The sequence below is a fragment of the Drosophila eugracilis genome, unplaced genomic scaffold, assembly GCF_018153835.1.
Source record: "Drosophila eugracilis isolate 14026-0451.02 unplaced genomic scaffold, ASM1815383v1 contig_2156, whole genome shotgun sequence".
Lineage (NCBI taxonomy): Eukaryota > Metazoa > Arthropoda > Insecta > Diptera > Drosophilidae > Drosophila > Drosophila eugracilis.
This window is the reverse complement of record NW_024573040.1, coordinates 29,002-53,979: the sequence shown is the minus strand read 5'-3', so window position 1 is coordinate 53,979 and position 24,978 is coordinate 29,002. Positions and strand designations below refer to the sequence as shown.

Genomic DNA, 24,978 nt, shown 5'->3' with positions numbered 1-24,978 from the left:
TGGTCATGGATTCCGGAGCCGCTACTGGGGGCTCTGGGATTACTACCATCAGTGCCGCTAATAATCTAGGGAATACTAGCACTATTCTAAATACATCGACCACCACCACCTTAAATCCCATTTCAAAATAAACAAGAGGAGAAGAAGCAAGAAAGCATTTTCAGTAATTGATAGTGACGTCACAAACCATGAGAGGCCGTTTAACCTACATTTCTTCATAAATAGCGTGGCCGTATGAAACCTCGTGAGAAGTTGCAGTGGCATCTCATAAGTACGAATTCTTAAGCACAACTTTGTAGCTCATATAGTTTCCGAGATTTTTGCTTATTTGGTTTTTCGGGTTTTGTTGACGTGGGTTGGTCGTAAATGATCATAAAAAGCTACATGCTTAATCCAAACTTTCTATCTCTTATAGTTACCGAGATATTAGCTTTTTTAGAAAATACGAAAACCATCTTTTGAGTTTGTTGGGCGTATGGGTGGGTGTGGCGGATAATAATGCCACTATAAAATGCGCTGGCATCTAAAGATTATACATACCGAATTTCAACTTTCTAGCTCTAATAGTTCCTGAGATTTCAGCGATTTTTTCACGATTTGTGGGCGTTAGAGTGGGCGTGGCAGGATGCTGTAATAAACTTGCACTGCGTAGAGACCTCAAGAATCTTCATACCCAATTTCAACTTCCTATCTCTTATAGTTCCTGAGATCTCAACGTTCATACGGACAGAGACAGACGGACGGACAGACGGACATAGCTCAATCGACTTCGCTATTGATCCTGAATAATATATGTACTTTATAGTTTCTGAAACGCTTCCTTCTACCTGTTACATACTTTTCGACGATTCTAGTATACCCTTATACTCTACGAGTAACTGGTGTAAAAACGGACACGTATTACAGAACCGTCCTATACCATATGACGCCCGGGGCGCATAAAAGTTGAAATAAGGAATAATATTAGGAAGTAAGAATAACCGTAAGGACAATCATGGAGTATATAGGATAGTTCGCTTTATAGTTATAAGTAGAAAAAACACTGAAGTACTCGTTTGTTAAGTTGATTAGTTAAGAAAAAATAAATAAGATTGGAATTTGAATGCGCGGGCGCGCCTTAGTAAACCACGATCGGTCACACTGCCGGGCCGAACGGCCACACCACATAAAGGGATTTCCGGGAACGGGTACACTGCAGCCACGGGGTATATAAGGAGGACCGGTTTCTGGGAAGAGTCACCTTTGCGGTGGATCTCACCCAGGTAAGATCAGCCCTCTCCCGCAGTTGGGCACCCTCACCAGCACTAGTCACATTTTGGTCGGATTTAGCCTAAGGCTAAGTCTAATAAATTCGACCTCTGTCATACTGAGGGAGCACTGCCATCGGCCACTCGCCGATGCTTGCCCGCAGCAGATCCACTGGATCACTGCCGGCATTCTCGCAACGGCCTCACCATGCTTTGCATTTCTCACGCGGCGGACCCCAAGGGCCTCGCGTCATCTATCCCAGGAGTCCTACCGGGGCCTTGCATCTCTTACGCATCGGACCCCACGGGCCACGCGTCATCTTTGATGGGTCGGACTTAGCTGGGACTAAATCTAATACATTCGACCTCGGTCATACCGAGGGAGCACTGCCATCGGCCACTCGCCGATGCTTGCCCGCATCAGATCCACTGGATCACTGCCGGTACTCTCGCAACAGCCTCACCAGGCTTTGCATTTCTCACGCATCTCTCGCAAGAGACCCACAGGGGCTTTGCATTTCTTACGCGTCGGACCCCAAGGCCCTCGCGTCATCTCTCGCAAGAGACCCACTGGGGCTTTGCATCACTCACACGTCGGACCCAAAGGGCCTCGTGTTATCTCTCGCAAGAGACCCACAGGGGCTTTGCATCTCTCTCGGACCCCAAGGGCCTCGCGCCATCATCTCACCCGAGACCCACTGGGTTTCAATTCACTCTTTCTCATCCCGAACCCCAGGGTTCTTTTCGTTCTTGTCTTTTTACATTCTCACTCGTTCGCGTGACTGGCCCTCGGGCCGACACACGCTCCATCATTTCTATTCTTCTTTCCCTTTCTTAGCTAGCGGATCACCAAGACGGCCTGGCCCTGGCCCCCAACAGAAATTCCATTCTTGTTATTAAAGCTTTCAAATCTTTCTTTTGCCAATTTGGAATACCCAAAAAGATTATTCTTGATCAAAGAGCCGAGTTTTCGAGAGCCGTTTTTAAAAACTTGCTGACACAATATGAAATATAACTACACGTTACTTCTTTCCAACATTCGAGTAGCAACTCAACGGTGGAACGTTTGCATTCCACTCTAACAGAAATCTATAGAAAAATTCTGAGCAAAAGGAAGGCATTAAAACTAACCTTGGAGCACGACGAGATACTTTCCGAAACCTTAATAACCCATAACCTATTCACTCTAGTAAAAATGTAACCCCATTCGAGCTCTTTAGTGGTCGCACCCACATTTTTGAGAAAACAGTTCAATTTGATAACAAACACGACTACTTACTATAGTTGAAAGAATTCCAAACTACACTATACCCTACTTTGAAACTTTGAACAAGGCTACAAGAAAACGAACAGACTGCCGTAACGAGAACAGGACAGATTTAGCGGCTGGTACTTCCATCTTTCGCAAAGAAAATAGGAGAAATAAAATTACACCTCGATTTAGTAAACACAAGGTTTTACGAGATGGCGGGGTAACTTTACGCACTTCGAGACTACAGAAACTACACAAACAAAAATAAGGCCATATTGCAAACAAACGACATATAAACATACTTAAAAGACTTGGACATTCACACCTATGATGTAATTTTTATAGATTAACCTTGGGAACAACTCAACGGCTCATTAGCGAAAAATTGGATAAAGATCAACCCCTTATAAAAATCAACCTGGGAACAGCGAGAGCTGTTCCTGGAGAGCGAGGGAATTTACCTAACGAAAATGGGAGCTCCAACTAACTCTACAGCGAAAGCTTTAATTAGAATCCACTACTGTTAACAAAACACTCATATTTAATATAAAAGTTCCAATTCTGTCACAAAAATCTTACAATTTGCACCACCTATTGCATTACCACTTAACAAAACACTTTATGTAGACGTACCAAATGTTATTATTAAGGATGATGTAGAAATTAAGCTTATCGATACACCTCGTATAAAAGTGGGTGGTAGACATATCTGCGAAACTCATTCGACATCGAATATCACTAAATGCCTCCATAACCTTCTGGACGACAAGGAAGCTACCTGCAGCACAATACAAAGAGGACACCAACCACAGATCTTCGTTCCTATAAAGGAAATGATGGTGATTCTTAACGTGGAAAATTTGAACATCACTTCCAATTGCAACTCGAGCAAGATCATCAGTGGATCTATGCTTATAAAATATGATAATTGCTCTATCTCCGCCAATGGGACCAAATACGTCGAGGCCGCCACAACAGTAATCGACGACATCGAAATAAACCTGCCACACATCTAGAATTTGACAACGATTCCAATAGGCGAACCCATAAGCTTCCAAGTACAACATCTCAGCAACCTGGAAAATGGATTGGTTGTTACCAACATAAAGAAACGTGCCACCACTCTCCTGTCAATCTTATACACGCTCGTCGCGTTATCAATCCTGATTATAGACGGATAATTTTTCACCCTCACCTGCGAGTTAAGGGGGAAGGAGTTACCGCTAATGTCATGCAGATGACATCACCTCCACCCAAACCGCTTCGGACATTGTTTCACTAACGACGATGCCGTTCAACCTGGACATCGAATCAGCAACGCAGCGGAATCCCAAAGCTGAGTCTTGTAAACAACTGGGCCACAGGGCGCCCGGCCGAAAACGCTGACCTACGCTAAAGTACAGACACAGCATATGTACCTCCACTCTAAAGTTAGATTTCATTATGTACTCAGAGCAAGAATAAAAATCAGTCTTTGCTGGTTCTGTTAACTCTTCCGCTCCCATGGAGAAGTAAGCGTTATTTCCGATTGACGGGAGCAGACGTTCGTCTTCTTATAGCTGCCAAGTCATGCTCATCATGCCTTTTCGTTACAGAGCTTACGCTCTTACACGTTGCCTTTATTTGTAACAAACTGTTTTATCACTTATCTAGGTAATTAGAACACTTAGTAATTGATCATTTCCAAAGCGTACACTCTGAACGTAATTGTTATTGACACTTGGTCGATTAAGCTTATGCTTTGGCCCAGATACACTACCCTACAGAGGCTTCATGGTAGTTGTGACAAAAAAAGGTGCTTAGAATATTATAAAAATATTCATTAAAACCAATGCGAAATAATACTCCTAAAAATACATATTAAAATCGGGGCTGATTAAATAAATGTTGGAATTGGCATGCAAAAAAGATAATATGAGGGTAAATATAAACAACAAAAATTATTTAATAATCTATAAGTAATAAGAAAGTTATAAAATGAATTCAGCTATTTGTGTCGTATTTTTTAAGGTTCGTATTTTTAAGGTTTAAGTTTAAGGTACTTCGCCCGTTAGAAGGACGTTCGTTCTTTTAAAATACAGGTCAAATAGGCAGGGGCGCAACTTTACAAATTGAACGATGAATGACTCTTTTGGCCGTCTCAATATCGACGACCGTCTCAAGTTGGAAGAACATCTTTGGCCGCAGTCATTGGACAAAATCAAAACCATAGTTGCGGATTTGGAAAAACGAAAAAAGCCCGCAAAACGTAAGCTGTGATTCGAAGAACACGTTGATACGAAAAGATTCGATTCAGAATTTAATCAATGATATTTTTTTCCGTTCAGTGAATTTGAAATTTATCGTTTTTCCAAATCCGCATCTATGGCTTAGATTTTGTCTAATGACTGCGGCCAAAAACGATTCTTCCAACTTAAGAAAGATTGGTCCTGTAAACCAACTTGTATTTTGAAGTTCGCTGACCTTGCATCCACGAGATATGATGTCAGCCGGATTTTCTTCTTCTGGCACATGACGCCAAGAAATGTTCGATGATTTAGTTTAAATTGCTAATTTCCGATAAGCTACAAACCAATTTGATTGGGAGAGTGTATAGTGAGCCGGTGTTATACGATTTTGTAGCCTGTCCAGAAAACAACCTTTTGTATGTTGCTGAACTCGTGTTTTATTTTGTTCGACATATAACACGCAATGCAGCACAGTACTCTAATCGTGAAAAAGAAAGGACTTTGACTGAGACAACTTTTGACTTCGATATGTGAATCCATGTTTTTCGCAGTCATGCTTCATAGAAAATCCGACATATCGGGGTAATATCCCTTTTCGTCATAGCATTACTTTTTAGCAAATCGAGCCGAAAGCAAAATTTCTTCAATTGGGGCCTCCACGACATTCCTAAGGTTTTTTTATATCTTTGCTGTCTAACTTGAATCGATGTTCTTTGATATTTTTCATCAAAATTTCTGAAATTCCATTTGGCTAATTGCAATCCGGCATAAATTCCAGTAACTTGATCAATCTTCACTTTTAAATCCTCAATGCAGTCAGCTCCTGTAAGTGGGTAATCGACATACTATCCTATAGAAAGTTCCTGAAAAAATATCAACGGGTCAGAAATATTGTGCCTCCACCAAATCAACTGAAATTTGCGGTCCTTGCGATCTAAACAAATTTCCTATACATTTTTGTTATATCAGCTGTGAGAACATGCCTATACAACCTAAATAAAAGCAGCGTTAAGATAAGTTCTTGCTGAACTGTCGGTCGAACCATTAAAATGTTATTTATAAAAACTACACGCAACTTTATAGTTGAGTTGTCTGGAGGCAGTACAGCGTGATGCGGGATTACATAGTGAACCATTGATTTGAGTCAAAACTATCTACAGGCATGTGCCCCAGAACTATATATTCTTGCATAAAATCAGAATAAATTTTTTTAATCGGCTTAACGTTGTAAACGATGCTCTATTTGCCAAAATCTTTGCTTGGCAATTTCCAGTGAACTTCCCAATTATTGTGTATATTTCGAAATAGGAAGCCGAACTTAAACTCGCACATTCTCGAAAAAAGCAAAGTTTTCTCTGAAGTGGCAATCACATCCTTCCTCTTTAGTTGTGTGCTGGCTTTGAGATGGTTCAGGCAAGGATAATGAGAGGCAGCCAAAGGTGGCTTTTGCCCTAAGATAACGGAGTCAATGATATTTCCTTCACGAAGTTATGTGTACGACTATATTCTCCTTTTGGTTAAACATTTGGTTGGGATATGCATAGCAAGAAAGCAATTTACCGTTTTCATTGTGGATCACAGTGCTTTACAATAGAAAGTAATATTATACATACATACATACAATTTCAACTAAAATAAAGAGGCGTGAACATACTTCTGCCGTCTTAATGTCGACGACCCAAGGTCCCAAGGGCCATTGCTGAGGTGAAGCGTTGTCCTCATGGATCATGACTAGCTGCCCCGCGACTATGATCGGCAGGTAATCTCGTCGCCAAAGCTCCCAGAATTGTGGCTTGATGTGGGTTACGCGTTGCTAACTTGTCAAGTGTGATAGGTTGCCTTCCTCTAAACGTGGGTCTGGAAGTGCCAGACTCAAATGTGAGTGACTAGTGTTTTTACCAATAAAAGCTTCAAGCACCGCCGCCTCCCACAAGCCGCCAAAATGTGGTGCGCGGCGTGGAGTTTATCTGAATTCTACACCATTAGATGAGGTTGTAAATCCTTCCACGCTTGCCAGCTGTAGACATGCATTTTAATGAGTTAGTAGCGTTGTCTTAGAATATTCGATTTGGACAACTTCTCAGCCCGAAGATGCGCTTTAAATAGAGAGTAAAGTATAGGTTAAAGGATCAGATACTAATTCTACATGTATTGGTTTGGTGACAAACCAAACAAAGACGACCATATATGTTTTGTATGGAGCCATTCGGCGAATACGATAGGACGTAAGAAATGGACCATACAGCTCGACGAAGGTTTTGTGAGTGAAAACCGGTCAGTAGGAAATGTTCCCATGATCCAGTCAAGCAAATGAGGTCTTGTAGTGTAAGCAGTGGATACAGTTGGGCACCACTTTCTTAACCAGTCCTCGATCAATAACGATTCATACTTGAAGACGTAGGTTTCCGATTAGAGCCTTGAGCCCTGCGTGCATGATAGATTGGAGAAGAAATTCGACGAGTTTGTGTGTGAATGTGTTACTTTTGACAGTAAAATTGGGTTCACGGGTTCTTCTGGTATATGCGCATTTTCTAGACACCCGCCAAGACGAATCAGTGTCACCATGCGAGTTCCTATAGCTTCGGGCAGAAAAGGTGTCAACCTTCAAAGCTCTGCGCTGAGGACTTTACCCTTTAAACAATCGATTTCCTTCCAATACGTTTGATTCATTTCAGCCGCCGCGACACCGCGACACGCACAGGTTTTTGCTTGCAAAGATATTGTTAAAAAACGCCCACAAAACGTAAGCTGTGATTCAAAGAACACGATGATACGAAGAGATTCGATTCAAAATTTGATCAATAATGTTTTCTTTAGATTCAGTGCATTTGAATGATGCAATCTTTCGTTTAGCGTTTCTTAGTAGCAAATCGTGCCGAAAGCAAAATTAATCTAATTGGGGCCTCCGCGACATTCCAAAGGTTTTTTTCATATCTTTGCTTTCTAACTTGAATCGATATTCTTTGATATTATCATCCAACTTCCTGAAATTCCATTTAGCTAATTCCAATCCGGCACAAGACAAAATTCCAGTACATTAATCAATCTTCACTTTTAAATCCTCTATCAAATCAAGTGAAATTTGCGGTCTTGGGGATCTACATAAAATTTCCGATACATTTTTGTTATATCAGCTGTGAGAACATGACTTTATAACCAAAATGAAAGCAACTCCTTTCGAGGACTTTGCAGATGCGCAAAAATTACACTCAAGTTTGTAGTTCAGTTGTCTGGACGCAGTATGCGCGATGAGGTTGATTTGAGTCAAAACTATCTACAGGTTGTATATATTCTTGCATGAAATCAGAATACAATTTTGTTTGATCGGGTAAACGTCAACGACGCTCTATTTGCAAAAACCGTTGCTTGGCAATTTCCACTGAAATTCCCAATTTTTGGGTAGACGTTGATCTTGAACTCGCCCATTCTCGAGAAAAGCAGAATTTTCACTGAAGTGGAGATCACGTTCTTCCTCTTCAGTTGTGTACTGGTTCTGGAAAGTATTTGATTTCCCAAAACATTTTCAGATTTTCATTCAGCTGTCGGGACTGCGAGATTTGCACATAAAAAGTGTAGTTGTAAGTAGGCGTGGCAGTTCAGGTCTCAGTGATAATTTTGGTTTTAAAAACAATTGGTCAGCCAAATCAATTCAATTCAATTGTCTTGGTAACATCAAATTGCAATGACCATTCGTCACCTGACAAACGTGAGCGAATGGTCGTCGAGACAGAGAATTGAAGTTTTCTTCTAAAATCTCCTATATTAGAATCTTCAAAATGTTGACATTTTCGCTGAAGTTGTAATTTTTTAGCCATAGTCTCTGTATAAACTTCATTTCCGAGCCAGAATCAATCAAGGCACTTGACGGATCGAACACTCTGTACTTATCCTTGGCAAGAACAATAGAGATTGGGATAAGTGCTCAATTTGATTTACAAGAAAGACATGCGACTACTCGTTTGAAGCAATGAGGTTGGTCGTTTGTCTGTTCTGGATTTAGTTGAAAAGTATCTTGTGATTCACTCCTGCGATGTAACAAAGAATGGTTTAACCCGCGATAAGTCCCATGGCGAAATTTCGAATAACAGTCAGCTCCGATGGGCCATTATGATGGCAGCTTAAACATAGCGCTGCCTGTTTGACCCATACAAAGGGCACGATCCTAAATAGTGATCTGTAGAATCACATTTTATACAACTGCATCTAGCCGCTAGAAATGCCTTATTGCGGGGGTGATTTAGTTTTTCTGGAATCCTATCATACTACTTAAACTTCTGGCCTGGCAATGCGCTGCATTCTAGAAACTGACAATGCCTACCTAATATGTTGTAAAAATTACCCCAATTTGGAAACTGCTTAGGGTGCTGACAACGATCATAAGCATGTTTTGAACCTATATTGACCTTTTACAAGCTGAGATGAATTTAAATGGCTTAAAAGGCATTTTATTCGGTGCCAAGAGAGTGAGCCACGCAACGCTGCCACTGTATCAGTATCTTGTCGAAGGGATGAAGAATCAGGTTTCCTCATGTGAGAAATCGCGAAAAGGTAAGATACATGGTCGAGTAATATCAACAGTTTTTTATTGTATCGTTTTTCAAGGCGCCCCAAAGATAGTTTGGTCATGTCAGCAAGGAGATGAAAGGTCAACCAAACTGTAAGGAAAATGCGTTTGAGACATGTTTTGAAACCTCTACAACAGTTTTAGACTAACTGCGAAATTTTTTGACGTAAAACTGGGGTACAGCAATCCTGCGTTTTCTGAATAGCTTTTAAGACTTACATACATACATATGTAGGTTAAATAAATCACACTTCTATAACTAGATTTAACCAGACCTTTTATTAGTATTATTTGCGTAAGATCAAATAATATGTGAACGAAAAAATGCAAGTTGAGAAAACTGAATCCCTTGTGATTCCTCGTAGCCGAGTTTTTAATGTTCAGGATAGCCGTCCTGCTACGGTCGCCAATGTTTCATCCGCTGCGTAATGAGAGGCAGCCAAAGGTGGTATTTGCTAGTGCACTATAGGAAATTTGACCGCTTTTCTGGCCAAAAACCATTTTTTGAAATTTCAAAAATTAAAATCATTTTAGCTGAATTGCATTCACATTAGCATTTTGCAGTGCAATTTTGGTTAGTTTTTTAGTTAATATCTGATTTTGCAGTTGTGAGCGGTGCCACACCCATAATTTTTTCACATCTGAAAGCTATTGACCATATGAACTCAAATCAAAAAATAGAATCGAAATATCTTGCTTAGTTTTTGAGTTATCATATGATCTTGAGGTTGTGGCGGTGCCACGCACACAATTTTTTTCACATCTGAAATCTATTGACCATATGAACTCAAATCAAAAAACATAATCAAAATATCTTGCTTAGTTTTTGAGATATTACTTTTGGCGAGAAAAACGATCAAATTCCCTATAGTGCAGTTGTTGTATGTATTTGTATTTAGTGGCGCATTTACAAAAATATATGAGCATTCAGAGCAAAGGCGTTGAGAACACCTGTGTTAGACTATAAGATAAGGTTATAGAATATTGTGACAAAGTGTTTGCCCACAATGTGTTGGTTATGATGTACCGTTGCGGCAAGTTGCTGCCCACAACGGCCGGTCACTCGGTAGGTGCCTCTGCAGTCGTGTAGCGATCAGAGTACCGATCGAGACCAGGTGGTGGCCACGATCAGTGACAATGAAACTGCAAAACTTCTTCTAGTAAGCTGATAGCCGGGTCGTGGCTCCAGCTAGTAAGATGAATGTGCAAGAGGTTACCACTGTGGCACGTCGCTGCTCACGGATTAGTAGGTTCTGGAAAGCTCGTTGCGGCAAGTTGCTGCCCATAACGATCGGTCACCTTGTGAACGCCTCTGCAGTGATGCAGAGTCGGACCGAGGCCGGATGGGAGCCACGGTCAGTGTCGATGGTGCTACCGACCTTCCTCTCGTAAGGTAATAGCATGGTCTTAGCTTCAGCTATACTGTCGAGGCGGTTGACAAAGATGAAAACACCCGACTCAGAAAGTGCCTTTATTATTAGGCTGTCGACCCAGAACTAATTTACATAAGAGAGTGAGAGAGCTTAATCGTAACCCTAATTCGCACAAATCACGACCGTCGATTAGCACCACTGCTGCCAATTTGGATTTTTCCCGTCAAAACGGGCGGGAATTCTGGCTGTTTTAGAAATTCATTTGGATTGTTTTGTGGATGCGGGAAAGCGACTTTTTTTTTTTGCTCATCTGCAATGAAGTAGGAGAAAAGGAATTGGTCTTCGGTAAAATTTTTATTCTGACGACCTTTTTTTTGCCTCTCTTTTGATTTTAGTGGACTTTTTAAATATTTTTTTTTGCTTTTTCTCCCCACTTCCCGCCCAAAACAGCTTTTTTTGTTGGTTAAAAGTTGGCAGCAGTGATTAGTAACCGACGTAAGACTTCTTGTGCCGTCCGTCGTCGAGCTCTTAGCTCAGATCACCGTTGTATATTTAACTTAAATATGTATATGTATTTTGCTTTTGGTTATATAAAAGTCAAAAAGTCTTGCGGTATTTTCGCTAGTTGGCGCTGAAAGCGCGTAGTTCTTGTTTTATTCGTCGCATACTATACCTTTTTGGAAAGCTCATTTCACGCTGCATATTTTACAGTACTAGTACGATAAAGGCAAAAATGCATCTCAAGCCGCCAATAAAATTTGTGCAGTTTATGGACCCGATACAGTTTTCATTTCCACCGCACAACGATGGTATCAACGATTTCGTTCTGGTGTAGAAGTGGCCGAAGATGCGCCACGCTCCGAAAGGCCTGTCGTCGAAAATTGCGATAAAATCGCTGAATTGGTCGAAAGAGACCGGCATAGTAGCACCCGTAACATCGGTCAAGAGCTGGGCATGAGTCTTCAAACCGTTATAAACCATTTGAAGAAGCTTGGAGTGCCACACGAATTGACGCAAAAAAACATCTTTGACCGTATCGACGCATCCGAATCGCTTCTAAATCGCAACAAAATCGACCCGTTTTTGAAGAGTATGGTGACTGCTGATGAAAAGTGGGTCACTTTCGATAACGTAAGGCGCAAGCGGTCGTGGTCAAAAAGCAGTGAAGCGGCCCAGACGGTGGCCAAGCCTGGATTGACGGCCAGAAAGGTTCTTCTGTGTGTTTGGTGGGATTGGCATGGAATTATCCACTTGAGCTGCTCCCCTATGGCCAAACGCTCAATTCGGACCTGTACTGCCAACAACTGGACCGCTTGAAGACAGCACTCATGCAGAAGAGGCCAATTTTGATCAACAGAGGCCGAATTGTCTTCCACCAGGACAACGCCAGGCCACACACATCTTAAGTGACGCGCCAGAAGCTCCGGGTGCTCGGTAGTCTGAAGTTGGCCACGAGAGAGTCCTGTGAAAATTGGCTCTCCCCGGTTTGTTGCCAATAGGGAAGCGAGCTTCTATGAGAGGGGCATTATGAAGTTGGCATCTCGTTGGGAACGCGTCATCGAACAAAACGGCGCATATTTGACTTGAATCGCATTATTGTAACCAATTGTATGAACACTTGATAATTCAATAAAAATACCGCAAGACTTTTTTGACAACCTAATATTTGGTTGGGTTATGCATAGCAGGATTTACTGCTTTATTTGTGGATCATAATGCTTTACAATAGAGGAAAATATTTTGGCATACAATTTCAACTAAAATAAATAGGCAAGCTTGAACACTTTATAAATATGTATGTAATACATTGTATATTGATATTAAGGGTGGTATCTTCGCTTATCAAAACTTACCTATTAAGCTATTTAATTTAAATATTTTCGGTAAATATACTTTCCTCTCAGCCTTTATTTTGCTTTATAGAGCATCGATTACCAAAAGTGAAATTGTTACTTAAAAGAAATGTTCCTTAAAGTTTATAAAAAAAGAAATTCCACCTACACATTTTTTCTCTTACTTAAAAGAGGTATAAGGTAACCTTCTCAAATTGGTGTTTCGCATATGTAAATACATATGTATGTATATCGTTTAGCGATTCACTAGTTTTGCACAATAAATAATAACAAACATGTCAAACATATTAAATTTGGACACCTTTATTATAGATAAGCTGCCAATTTTATAAAATTAATACGGTATCTAACAAAAATATTTAATTAATTATCTTGTAAATGGACGGACAAAGCAGCAATGCATATTTTAGAATCTTTATGCTATATATCTGTTTGAATTCCTCCTCGTATTGGAAAATTCGAAGCTCCAGGTTTCTGAGGTCGGCGTGGACGACTTGGCGGCTCAGATGTAAAATTAGATGGGCATTGTGTCGAAGCGATAGGTCCGTGGTCCTGAAAATAGTCATCTTCGTGTTCATTGACCTCCCTATTAACGATTTCATTAAGCCGCTTGTATCTCTCTCGCCGTGCCTCTACCATGTAAAGTATACCAGCGGGCATTAGCAGCACAGCACCAACCACGCCCAAAGCAAAAGACCAGCCCATGTCATTGTTTTGCCAGCCAGGCATCCAATCGCGAGAATCTCCCTTGGCCCCAAATATTATAACTGCAATAAATCCAAAAACTGAGCCCACAATATGGCATGATCCAATTGCCAGGAGCAGACCAATGTATCGGTCATCATCTCGTAAAGTGCGAAGAAGTGTTGCAGTGAGTGGTACGACAATGATGCACATAACAAAGCAAAGCGTGGCTAAAAGTTGAACCAGTATGTAGAAATCGGGCAAGAGGAAGTCGTGTATAATATAATATTCCTCTTCAAAGACCCACAAGCATCCGGTAAAACGATTGTCGTAAAATCGATGTATGTCCTGGAAGTTGTTAAAACAAACTTCCCACAGGCCTAGATGTATAAATCGCGGATTATTTAAATGACCGTCTGTAACCAACCAATAGGGCGTTAAAAACGCGATTACAAATAGTATAATGGAAAAGACCGATAAGCTTAGCGAAACTTGAGTGCTGTAGTTAGATTCCCGCATTTCTTCGTTTATTATGTTTGACTAACCAATTAAAGAGAGAATTGGCTTGCAAACACGCCCAACAGTGTGACCAATATATTCAAATTACATTTAAAGCCCTACACAAAGATTTGTTGGTCAAGATAACGACATTCGTTTAGCTCTGATATCGAAACGATGAAGAAGAGAACACAGAAGGAATTGTTATATATGTGCTCAAATATCAATAGCAGTCTAAGGAACGAACATGACACAAATGATTAAATATATACTTACGTCCCTTGAACTGGCTACCAAATTAACCAACTTTGGCCAGACGTTTTAAAATTGAACTCTAGGCCAGTTTTAAGTTAACTAGATTTGTTAAACTATAGCTAACAGGTGGAAGAAAGTGTTTGAACCTCTAGAGCAGGTATACTCAACGACAATGCTCTAAGTGCTCATTCTTTTTATACCCGTTACTCGTAGAGTAAAAGGTTCACAGGAACTATAGCAGATACAAACGAATCCTAGAAAAATGAAATACAGTCCACTTAATTCGCCAACATAACAAATTTTTGGTCCTGCGTTTGAATTCGAGTTTATTTGTGAATAATAAAAGACAAACTAGCCGCCGTCATGAACTCTGTACTGCATCGGACAATTCAACAACGTCGTGCCTGCAAGGGGCAAACAACTCGTAACCTTAACAGTGCTTTGGAGTTTTCGCAGGAATGTGATAATGTGGAAACATTGCAACTGAAGCTGGATCGTCTTGTAGCCACCTTCAACCACTTTATGGACCTCTCCGATGATTTAGTGGTATATAACCAGGAGGAGGGATATGAAGACCCTGGATTGGATATACCTGAGTAAGAGGACAAGTTTTACAGAGCGCATGCCATCTTTATTAAAGCCATAAATGAGATGGATGGTCAAGATCATGGACCAGACCAGTCAAACATTTTGCTATCAAGTACATTGGAACGTCTATTTGAGGGACAAAATCAACTTCTGGAACGAATGAATACCTCATCGGGAGCAGCTGATTTAAGGTTTGTGAAAATTCGAATTCCCACATTTTCTGGCATATTTAGTGATTTGTTCTTAAGCTCAGTAAATAATAACGAAAAGCTTTCCCAGTGCCAAAAGTTTCATTATCTGAAATCTTATTTAGATGGGGAAGCACTTTCCTTAACTAAACATAGTGCCGTTACTAATGATAACTACCGAGATGCGTGGAAAAAATTGGAAAATCGTTATAACAAGAAAACGCTAATCGCTCGACCATTTGTTCAGAATTTTCTATCGTTGCCAACCGCTAACAATTTGAATATCGCAGAGTTACGTAAGGTAATTGACTCTGCCGACGAATGTATTCGAGGCCTACACGCGCTGAACTGTGACAACCGCAATGTGTGGCTAATTTATATTTTGCTATCCAAACTAGTTCCCGAAATCAAACAAGCTTGGGCAAACTGCAGTGTGTCGTCCAAGGAAGACGTCACCATACATGATATATTCGCTTTTCTTTTTGCGCATTGTGATACTTTGGAGTCTTGTCAAAATATACACGTAATGCAACCCCCAATACCAGCCCAGAGTAGATGCCGCCAAGCCGCTTATCATGCAAGATCGATTCTGTTGGCCTCCGCCCATATGTCTGCGGCTGAGGTTAATATATTTTCTTCGATTGATCCTGATGTTGGTATGAATAGTGATGCTGTCAGCCATCATACTGTAGAGACGGCCAACAATCAAGCCCTACTGCCAACTATTCTAGCCAATGTAATTGACACATGTGGCAAAAAGACCTCATGTAGGATATTGCTTGATACTGGATCAACAATAACCATGGTAGCTGAGTCGTTTATCCAACGGATTGGAATTCCACGCACGCATGCTCGCATCGCAGTTGTTGGATTAGGTGCTAACCCGGCTGGAGTTAGCCGAGGTCGCGCTAGCTTCACTTTGCTTTCAAGGACTACTACTGCCTCATTGGAAGTCTCTGGCCTAATTTTGAGTTCTCTGATTTCTTTGATCCCCTCTCAGCAGGTCAAATCCACCGCTTCTGTCTGGACCAAAATTCGCAACTTACCATTAGCTGACCCGACGTTTGGATCACCGGGAAAAATCGACGTTATTTTAGGCGCTGATCAACTGTGGAACATCTATACTGGACATCGCCGAGAGCTTGGTATTGAATACCCCTTAGCATTACATACTAATTTTGGTTGGGTCATTACAGGCAGCTATAATGATTGTGGCGAACCATTTACGAAAGCACAAGTACACCACGCTTATGAAGATTTGGATTCCCTAGCTCGCTCTTTCATGGACATGGAACAGGTGCATCCGCAGCCGAACCGCAAGGGGATTCGGCAGCAACCTTCGGCCTTGGCGAGCGCTCTGCATGCCACTGCCAGATTGGCGGCCAGTGTGGATGCCTATACGGCGGCGGCTACAGCCACAGCGGCAACCGGCGACTACGGCGATCATATTCGCCAAAATCCGAACCTCAGTCAAATCCAGCAACAGCCCCACCAGTCCCACCAGACCACCCAGCTGCACGCGCACCAACTGGGGAATCTCAGAGCGATCAATTTTCTTGGGTCGTCGCGGTACCTCTATCACAGCCAGTTCAATTCAAATTAGCCGCAAACGAGACGCTTCACTGCGCAGCGAGATGGCTCGCCAGCATTCGCGGCTTCAGCGATAGCAGCTTCATCAATCCTACCGCTTTCAGCCGCGCGGACATCAACGAAGCGCCAGCAACAGCATGTCGCAGTCCTGCGAAGATCTCCACTCGTCCTCGTATCTATCCTGGAGGAAACTTCAGCTGAGTCGGGCCAAGCTCAAGGCTTCCAGTAAGATATCAGCCATGCTCTCAGGATTTGTGGCAATGGTGGAAGTGCAACTGTATCCCGACAGAAGTGTATCACCGGGATTGCTGATAGCCTTCACTATCTGCACCACCCTCCTGGTGGCGGTGCACATGCTGGCCCTGATGATCAGCACCTGCATCCTGCCAAACATCGAGACGGTGTGTAATCTGCACAGTATTTCCCTGGTCCATGAATCTCCCACACGTCTGCATGTATATTGAAACAGCGTGGGCCGTCTCCACGCTACTGGGACTATACTCTTCCTGCAGAGATAGCCATCTTGTGTTGGGACGAGTCGTACAACTTCATCCTGGGCAGGATCAGAGGCCCCATTACGAATTTGTGCTTCCTTTGAACTGAAATTTTGACTCGATCGCAACCGCTTGTAACTGGCCCTGCTTAATAAATAGTTAATAATCGATCGCAACCGCTTGTAACTTGCTCCGCTTAATATATACGAGTATAGTTTTGTACTCGCTCGCAACCTGCACCGCTTAACATTTTGTAAACCCGCTTATAATTAAGAAATAAACTCGAATCGTAGAAAAAAGAAATACAGTCCACTTAATTCGCCAACAGGTACAATTATCTGGCCACACCCACCCATACGCCCACCAAGCTCAAAAGACCGTTTTCGCATTTTCAAGAAAACCTGATGTCTCGGAAACTATAAGTGATAGAATGAAGTGATTAAACATGTTGATTTTTATGATGCCCCAAATGCGAATTGTTTTTTTCCATCTAGCCACGCCCACCTTAACGCCCACAAAACCCGAATAACCAAAAATGCAAAGATCTAGGCTTAATACGTATTTTAGGGATGCCACTGCAACTTCCCACGGGTTTTCATTCGGCCACGCCCACTCTAACGCCCACAAACCGCGGAAAACTTTGGCGTCTATAATAATATTATGAATGCCTTCGCTTGACCTTGTTCAACTTATTTATGTTAATATCTATCGATTTACCAAAGATTTTTCAAATCGGAAAATTATTGGTAAATTATTGATTTGCTAGCCCATAAGTTTTAAGCGCTCTCGGCAATATTTCACTAACAATTTTTCGATTTTGTCATTCCGTCACCAAAAGCAATATAATTTGTTCTTGTTTCTTCTTCGAACATCATCGAACTCTTGCACTAGACGACGATTTGACGCACCCGTGTTCTAAAGTATATACACATGTCGTACTTACATATATGTTTATACGTACATTCCTTCTATATAGCCTTGACCGCCTATAATCACTTTGGGAACGTTAAAACCGTCAACCACACTTAAGGAAGCGTGGTGGCTTTCATCTCAGCTGACACCGAGTTATACCACTTCAACCTCCTTATCGACATGACAAAAAAAAACATTGAACGCCACAACCAACTTGTCGACGCTGGGTCGGGTCAGGAAACATCTTTCCGTTTCCCTATACCAGCACCAACAACAAACACACGACCCAATTTTAAGGACCACATAGAAACCACAGGACTTCTATATTCGTTCGTCCATGCAGCCGGTCTGGTGAGAAACTCATCACTTCAAAGACAAAGATAATCTTCCTAATAAAAGAAGGTATTTGTCGCCCTTCCAAGAGCCAAAACTGAATCCCAAAACAGTACCTGAGCTTTACCCAAATGCTCACATCCACAATTTTTCGGAACAGCTAAACGGGGAAAAATATTTTCGACCCTCGATCTGGTGAAAGAATACTATCAGATCTCAATGGCTGAGTGTGACATCCCTAAAACTGTCGTTTGCACCTCATATGGCCTAATAGAGTTTCTTTATATTTCGTTTGTACTAAAGAATGCCACACAAACCTTCCAAAGATTCATCGAAAGTACTTTTAGTAACGTCGAATTTGTTTATTGCTACATAAATAAACGATATCCCGGTCATGTCTACCACATTTGAGACCTTGGAGATCCTTGGCAGCATCGATATCACCAAGTGTCAACTGGGCACTGGAAAAGTGCAGCTACAATATTATCAACGAGTATGGGATTAAGCCTGCGAGTCTAGTAGAAACCATTCAAAAATAACCGTCTAAAATCATAGAACTTGGACGATTCCTTGGCATCATCAATTAGTACCGAAAATGCCTCCCTCGCTCGTCACATATTCATGCGCCACTATCAGAACTCCCAAGGAACGTTAAGAAAAACGATCATTGCTACCAGATTGTGTCGATACTATATCTAAATCTAAAATCTAAAATCTAAAATTTGTTAAGTTATCTAATATCGTGTTTATATCTTGGCCCTTGAAGTGCGGGCCTACTAGTAACGGTACTGTGGATGACGCCAAAAACGCTATACTAAAATGGACGAAAATTTAAAGCAAATGTATCTAACGAGCACTCTCATTTTTTTATTTGAAAAATATTATTATTATTATAAAAGGTAAAAAAGTTTACAAAAGACTAGACTAGCTTATTAATATTACGCTGGCTACTGTGGCCTTCGGCTATGTGAGTTGTTGGTGCTTAAGTCTTAAGGGATGATATATATACATGTTGTGTCTTAACTTAATATTTAATCGTTATCCATCTATTCTGTGCAGTATTTTTCTTAGTTAGGCAACTAGTCTTATTAAATGTTTATATTTAGATTTTGTGGTATATTGAGTTGTCTTTTTATATCTGTAGGATTTATATTGGGTGTAAAGATTAGTGGGCTTTTGTTGGTCGACTTTGCTGCTTGATCTGCTAGTTCGTTTCCCGTAATGCCTGCATGGCCAGGAATCCAAATTAATTTTATTTTTGGGGCTAACTGTGTTAATAGTGATCTTATTTTATATGGGTAAATATTATTATTGTTTGTATTTTTAATTGAGTCTATTGCTGCGAGGGAGTCTGAGCAGATTACATATTTGCCTCTTTTGTTTTTTATAATTTTGATAGCTTCGAGAATGGCGATGATTTCGGCTGTTAAAGCAGAGGAGTATGGTGGTAGGATTACACAATTTAGGATGCTTGTTTCCGTTGTAATGGCGTATGTTATAATGTCGGTTAGTTTTGATCCGTCAGTGAATATAAAGTTGTGTGATTTAAGGTTTGATTTTGTGTCTTCGTATATTTTCTGGTATATTTCTTTGGGTGTGTTGCTTTTTTTATGTAATCGTATTGATGTGTCTATAAGGTTGGGTAGGTCCCAGGGTGGCTTGAGTTTGTTTAGTTTTTCTGGTTTGAAAGGTTGGTGAAATTGCTGGCAGAGATTCATTATACGGTCTATAATTGGTGGAGATTTCTTTTTAAGTTTACTTTGTTTTACGAATTTGTGAATTGGTGTCTCTTTGGAATAAATGAGGTTTTTATTTAGTTTGGCTGTTTGCAGATCTCGTTTTAATTCTATTGGGGGAATATTGGCTTCTTGTAGGGGGTTATTTGTTGGAGTAGAACGAAAGGCTCCGAGAGAAAGGCGAATAGCGGAGTTTAGGGGCGGTTTTAATTTGTTAAATGTGGTTTTGGGTGCGTGTCCGTATAGGAACAGGCCGTAATCTATTTTTGCGACAATAGTAGCTTTTACCACGTTGATTAATGTGTATGTGCTGCAGTTAAACTTGAGACTGGATAGGCATTTTATTATATTTAGTTTTTTATGAAGTGCAGGTTTAAGTTTATCTATGTGTGTGTTCCATTTGTATTTGCTGTCTATATTTATTCCTAAGATTTTTAACGAGTTTACTGTGGGGATTTGCATACTATTGAATGTAACGACACAAGTGCAGTTGTGCTTTTTGCAAATGTGGAGGGGTTGGCACTTTGATAAGGATAGGGATGCCCCGGAATATGAACCCCAGTTTTCTATGTCATTTAGAAGGTTGCCTAGGTTAAAGCTAATATTTTTCTTTTTATTAAAGTTAATTATAAGAAAATAGTCATCATCGTATGCATTAAATTTGATTTCCTTGTGTAAGGATATTATATCGGACAATTTATTAAAGGCTATGAGGAATAGTATAACGGAGATTGGGGATCCTTGAGGGATTCCATTGAATAAGGGTAGTGTGTTGGATCTATGTTGACCGACACGAATTATTATTTTTCTGTTAAGCATAAAATTTCGGACGTAATTTATTAGTTTCGGCCCTGTTTTTCATTCCTGAAGTTGTTCGATTATAGAATGCACACCTACTCGATGGAAGGCTTTTGAAAAATCAAGAGTGACGAGTGAGCTGTGTTGGTGTGACTTCGATATGAGATAGTCTACGTAAAGTAGACTGTCCGAAGTCGATTTGCCTTTTTTAAATCCAAATTGGTTTTTACTTACCAGATTGTTGTAAGTTGCAAACCACCAAAGTCTTTTGGCTATGATCTTATCTAGTGTTTTTGCTAGGCAACAGTTGAGGGAGATGGGTCTGTAGGAGGTGGTTTGAGTTTTGTCACTGTTTGGTTTCAGGGTAGGAATTATAAGGCTAGTTTTGAAAGCTTGTGGTATGCGAGTATCGAATATTTTGTTAAATAGGGCTGTTATTCTGTTTTTTTTAGTAATGGAGCTGTTTTTGATCATTTGGTAGGAGATTCTGTTGAGTCCTGGGGCAGATTCTTTGAGGGTTTGTAGTGCTGACGCTAGTTCGATGTTTGAAATCTGCTTTTCTATGGATTGAGCTGATGGGGAGGGTGTGTAATCTACATTATTGTTCCTGTATTTGTTGTTTCGAAAATGTTCTGGGAAATTCATGTCGTGTGACAGGTTTGAAAAATTTTTAGCAAAGATATTGGCAATTTCGTTATTAGTTGTAGTTACTTCGTTGTTGTATGGGTTTGTTATGGCGTGGATTTGCTTAACTGGGTTAAGTCCGCAGATGCGTCTTATATTCGCCCATATTTTGGATGAAGGGGTTGATGGTTAGATGGTTGAAGTAAAGGACCTAGAGGCTTCATTTTTACTATTTTTTAAGGTGTATCTAAATTTTGCATTTTTATGTCTGTAGTCTTTGATGTTTTCTAGTGTTATATGGCGGTTGAGTGTTTTCCACGGTTTTTGTTTTTATACCCGTTACTCTAAGAGTAAAAGGGTATACTAGATTCGTTGAAAAGTATGTAACAGATAGAAGGAAGCTTTTGCGACCCTATAAAGTATATATATTTTTGATCAGGATCAATAGCGAAGTCAATTGAGCCATGTCCGTCTGTCCGTCCGTCCGTCCGTCCGTCCGTCCTTCCGTCTGTCCGTCCGTATGAACCCTGAGATCTCAGGAACTATAGCAGATACAAAGTTGAGATTAAGCATGAGGATTCTTCAGGTCCCGGGACATCGCAAGTTTATTACAGCATCCTGCCACGCCCACTCTAACGCCCACAAATCGCAAAAAACTAAAATTGCTGAAATCTCAGGAACTATTGGAGTTAGAAAGCTTCTCCGGCACAAGCCGTTATTTACCCCGTGACATGACTTTAGCATGTCAGACTTTCTGAAACTTAATATTCTTATCTCTGATTTTGACTGGTCCGATCTATACGCATGCAATGATATCTTCAGCTTTAAAGATATTCTACCATGCATTAAACCTAATTTTTGATATAAGTGTTCCGATGAGGTACCCGCCCAGAACGGATAACCCTCCTTGGTATACCAAGGGCTTAAGCACCTTACAAAATATAAAGTTCAGGCTTCAGAACAAATACTTAAAAACTAGAACTCCGCTTAGTTAACGCTCAGTGTTATAAAAATTATTTAGCTCGTTGTAGGACCCAATTTACACAGGATCCGAAACAATTTTATAATTTCGTTAAGACTAAGCGTAGACCTAAAACGTTTCCTTCAGCACTAACGTTTGAAAACTCAATGGCGAGAACTGATCAGGCAATAGCCGATATGTTCACCAAGTTTTTTTAAACCAACAACATGGTTTTATGACTTGACGGTCTACAACTACAAACTTACTTGAGGTAAATTATGTCATCACTGGGTTCCGAAAAAGTCTTCAGACAGATGTCATCTACCCTGACTTTAGTGAAGCATTTGACTCTATAAATCACTCACTTTTAGTTCATAAACTTGACTAAATCGGATTCCCATGCGATCTTCTTAGGTGGGTTGAACGGTAGAACTGGTAGAACGCAACGTGTAGGTCCGCTATTTCTCACATTATTCATAAATGACCTTCCAATCGCTTTAACAAATTCTTTTACTTTAATGTACGCAGATGATGTGAAACTTTGTATTCAATACAATGATGCGTGCTACCAGAGAAAACTACAATCTGACCTTAACAACTTTCAATTTTGGTGGTCTGCAAACTTACTAAATCTTAACGGCTCTAAGTGTAAAGTAATGACCTTCAGTCGCTCTAAGCCGTTAATATGGTTAACAAAGCCAGAGTGTGTTTTATAAAAAGATGGTCGAAAGAATTTAATGACCCTTACGTAACCAAAACTTTATTTGTCTCTCTCGTTCGTCCGATCTTAGAGTATGGATCTTGCGTCTGGAACCCCCAGTACGCGGTCCACCAAGACCGTATAGAATCAATCCAAAAAAGCTTTCTCTAATTTGCTCTTCGTGGCCAAAATTGGGATGCAAACTTACATCTTCCCTCCTACAAAAGCAGACTATTACTAATAAACTTACCGACCCTTGCTAACCGTGGGACAATGCTTGGCGTTGTTTTTATTGACAATCTTATTAGTGGGGACATTGATAGCTAAGCCCTAATAGGGGTATTATGTTCGAGTTACAATACCCTCTACCACATTACATCCAATAGTTCTCCTACTAACGTAAAAATTGTCTTACTAAACCACTTAGCACGTATTTAATTTATTTATTTATTTAATTTTCCACTCTGTACTATCCCCGTGTTCCGAGGGTTGTACGTTAAGCAACGGGAGTCGCGAAAAAAAAATAACACACCGGACGTTGAGCCCGGCAACACGGCAACATTGGCGGCAGGGTGGGACTCCAGTTATGTCCTAACCTAATTTATATTGTAATAGGCCGAATTGATAAATTTGCCACTGTGGATGCCACAAGGTCCGGCATTCGTATCTAAAGAATGTGCGTGGATAATCTATTTGTCGATTCGATGTTCCACACCCTCTAATTCCCAGAACCGAAATGCTAAAGCCACTTCCCAAAGAAAATCTAAATATTATATTATTTTAAAATTGTGTTATATTTTAACATAGCCTCAGTTACGAAGACTGAGCGGCTGGTTTCCGCCGTGGGCGGTCCTTCAGGCCTGGAAGGAAGAGCTTCCGACGTGGGTGGATGGGCTTTTCCGCCGCGTGAGAGATGGCAAAGCCCCTGAGGGTCTGTTGCGAGAGAGAACGCGAGGCCCGTTGGGTCCGCCGCGTGAGAGATGGCAAAGACCCTGTGGATCTGTTGCGAGAGTGCCTGCAGGCATCCAGTGGAATTACTACTGTCGAGCATGACCGAGTAGGATGTATTAGATTCAGCTAAGATTTAGGCTAAATCTTACCAAATTGACTATTGCTGGAGAGGGTGTCGAACTGCGTGAGGGGCTGATCTTACCTGAGGTCGACCGCAAAAGTCACTTTTCCAAGGAATCGCTCCCCCTCATATACTGGCTTCAGTGTGACCGTTCCCGGAAATCCCTTTGAGCGGTGTTCCCGCTTGTCTGGCCCGGCAGTGTGACCGGCATTAAAATTCAAAACTATGTTTTATTCTATAACATAAGCTAAGCACTTCAGGTATCTGCTTATAACTAAAAACCAACCTATAACTATGGACTTCATAAATCTCCTTAACGCTATTTCTGAACCCTAATATTACTACTTGTTTCTTTATTACTTATTTATATGCGCCCCCTGGGCGTCATACAACTTACTTACGGAAGTGGAGCGATTCAAGCAGAATCACACGTTTATAATTAAGACTTGATAGGAAACTAAATTTGCCATAATAAAAGGTATAAAATCTTAAGGTATAGTTGCACGTCCCTCTGGGGCCCTCTAGTTCCAATTATCGGCCTGAGCTAATAGTACAGCTCAAGAGCAATGTTAATAGATGAAGCTATGAGCTTGCAGTTTAGGAAAATAGCGTACTTTATCAGCGTTGAAATAGCTCATTAGTTTTATCAATCAATATATCGCAAGAGCTAAAGTATTTTGCTCAGTAAATTTATATTAACTATACTAAATGTTACCATGAGCTATGCAAATGAATTTACAGTGACGTCGGCGCTGACGTCGCTGCTGCTGTTATCTGTTTCGCTCTTCGCCGCTGGTTGTAAAAAATTGGACCGAGTTGGAGATTAAGTTAAAGAAAGTTGAAGTCTCAAAGTTCCGGAAAAGGTGTCTTATTGTTGCAAAACTGGTCACTTTAAAAAATATTCAAACGTGAAAATGGCAAATAGGCGCAGATGACATCCACACACTAAGTCAACTAAATCACTAAGAATTCGCATTTATGATAAGTCGCACAAATAGTCAACTTAACATTGGGTTCCTATTAGATTC

General features: G+C 40.8%; 1 protein-coding gene and 1 pseudogene across 1 annotated transcript; one reads left to right on the top strand and one right to left on the bottom strand.

Moving 5' to 3' along the window:
- Window positions 1-12,804: 12,804 nt before the first annotated feature.
- LOC108105575 lies at window positions 12,805-13,779 on the bottom strand. The gene has a single exon (XM_017212215.2). The coding sequence runs from the start codon at window positions 13,718-13,720 to the stop codon at window positions 12,938-12,940; it is 783 nt and encodes a 260-aa protein (XP_017067704.2). The 5' UTR covers window positions 13,721-13,779; the 3' UTR covers window positions 12,805-12,937.
- Window positions 13,780-13,947: 168 nt separating this feature from the next.
- On the top strand, window positions 13,948-16,923 carry LOC108105573 (annotated as a pseudogene).
- The last annotated feature ends 8,055 nt before the right edge of the window (window positions 16,924-24,978 follow it).

Coding starts and splice junctions, on each gene's coding strand:
- LOC108105575 (XM_017212215.2), bottom strand. CDS start 13,720: ATGCGGGAATCTAACTACAGCACTCAAGTTTCGCTAAGCTTATCGGTC.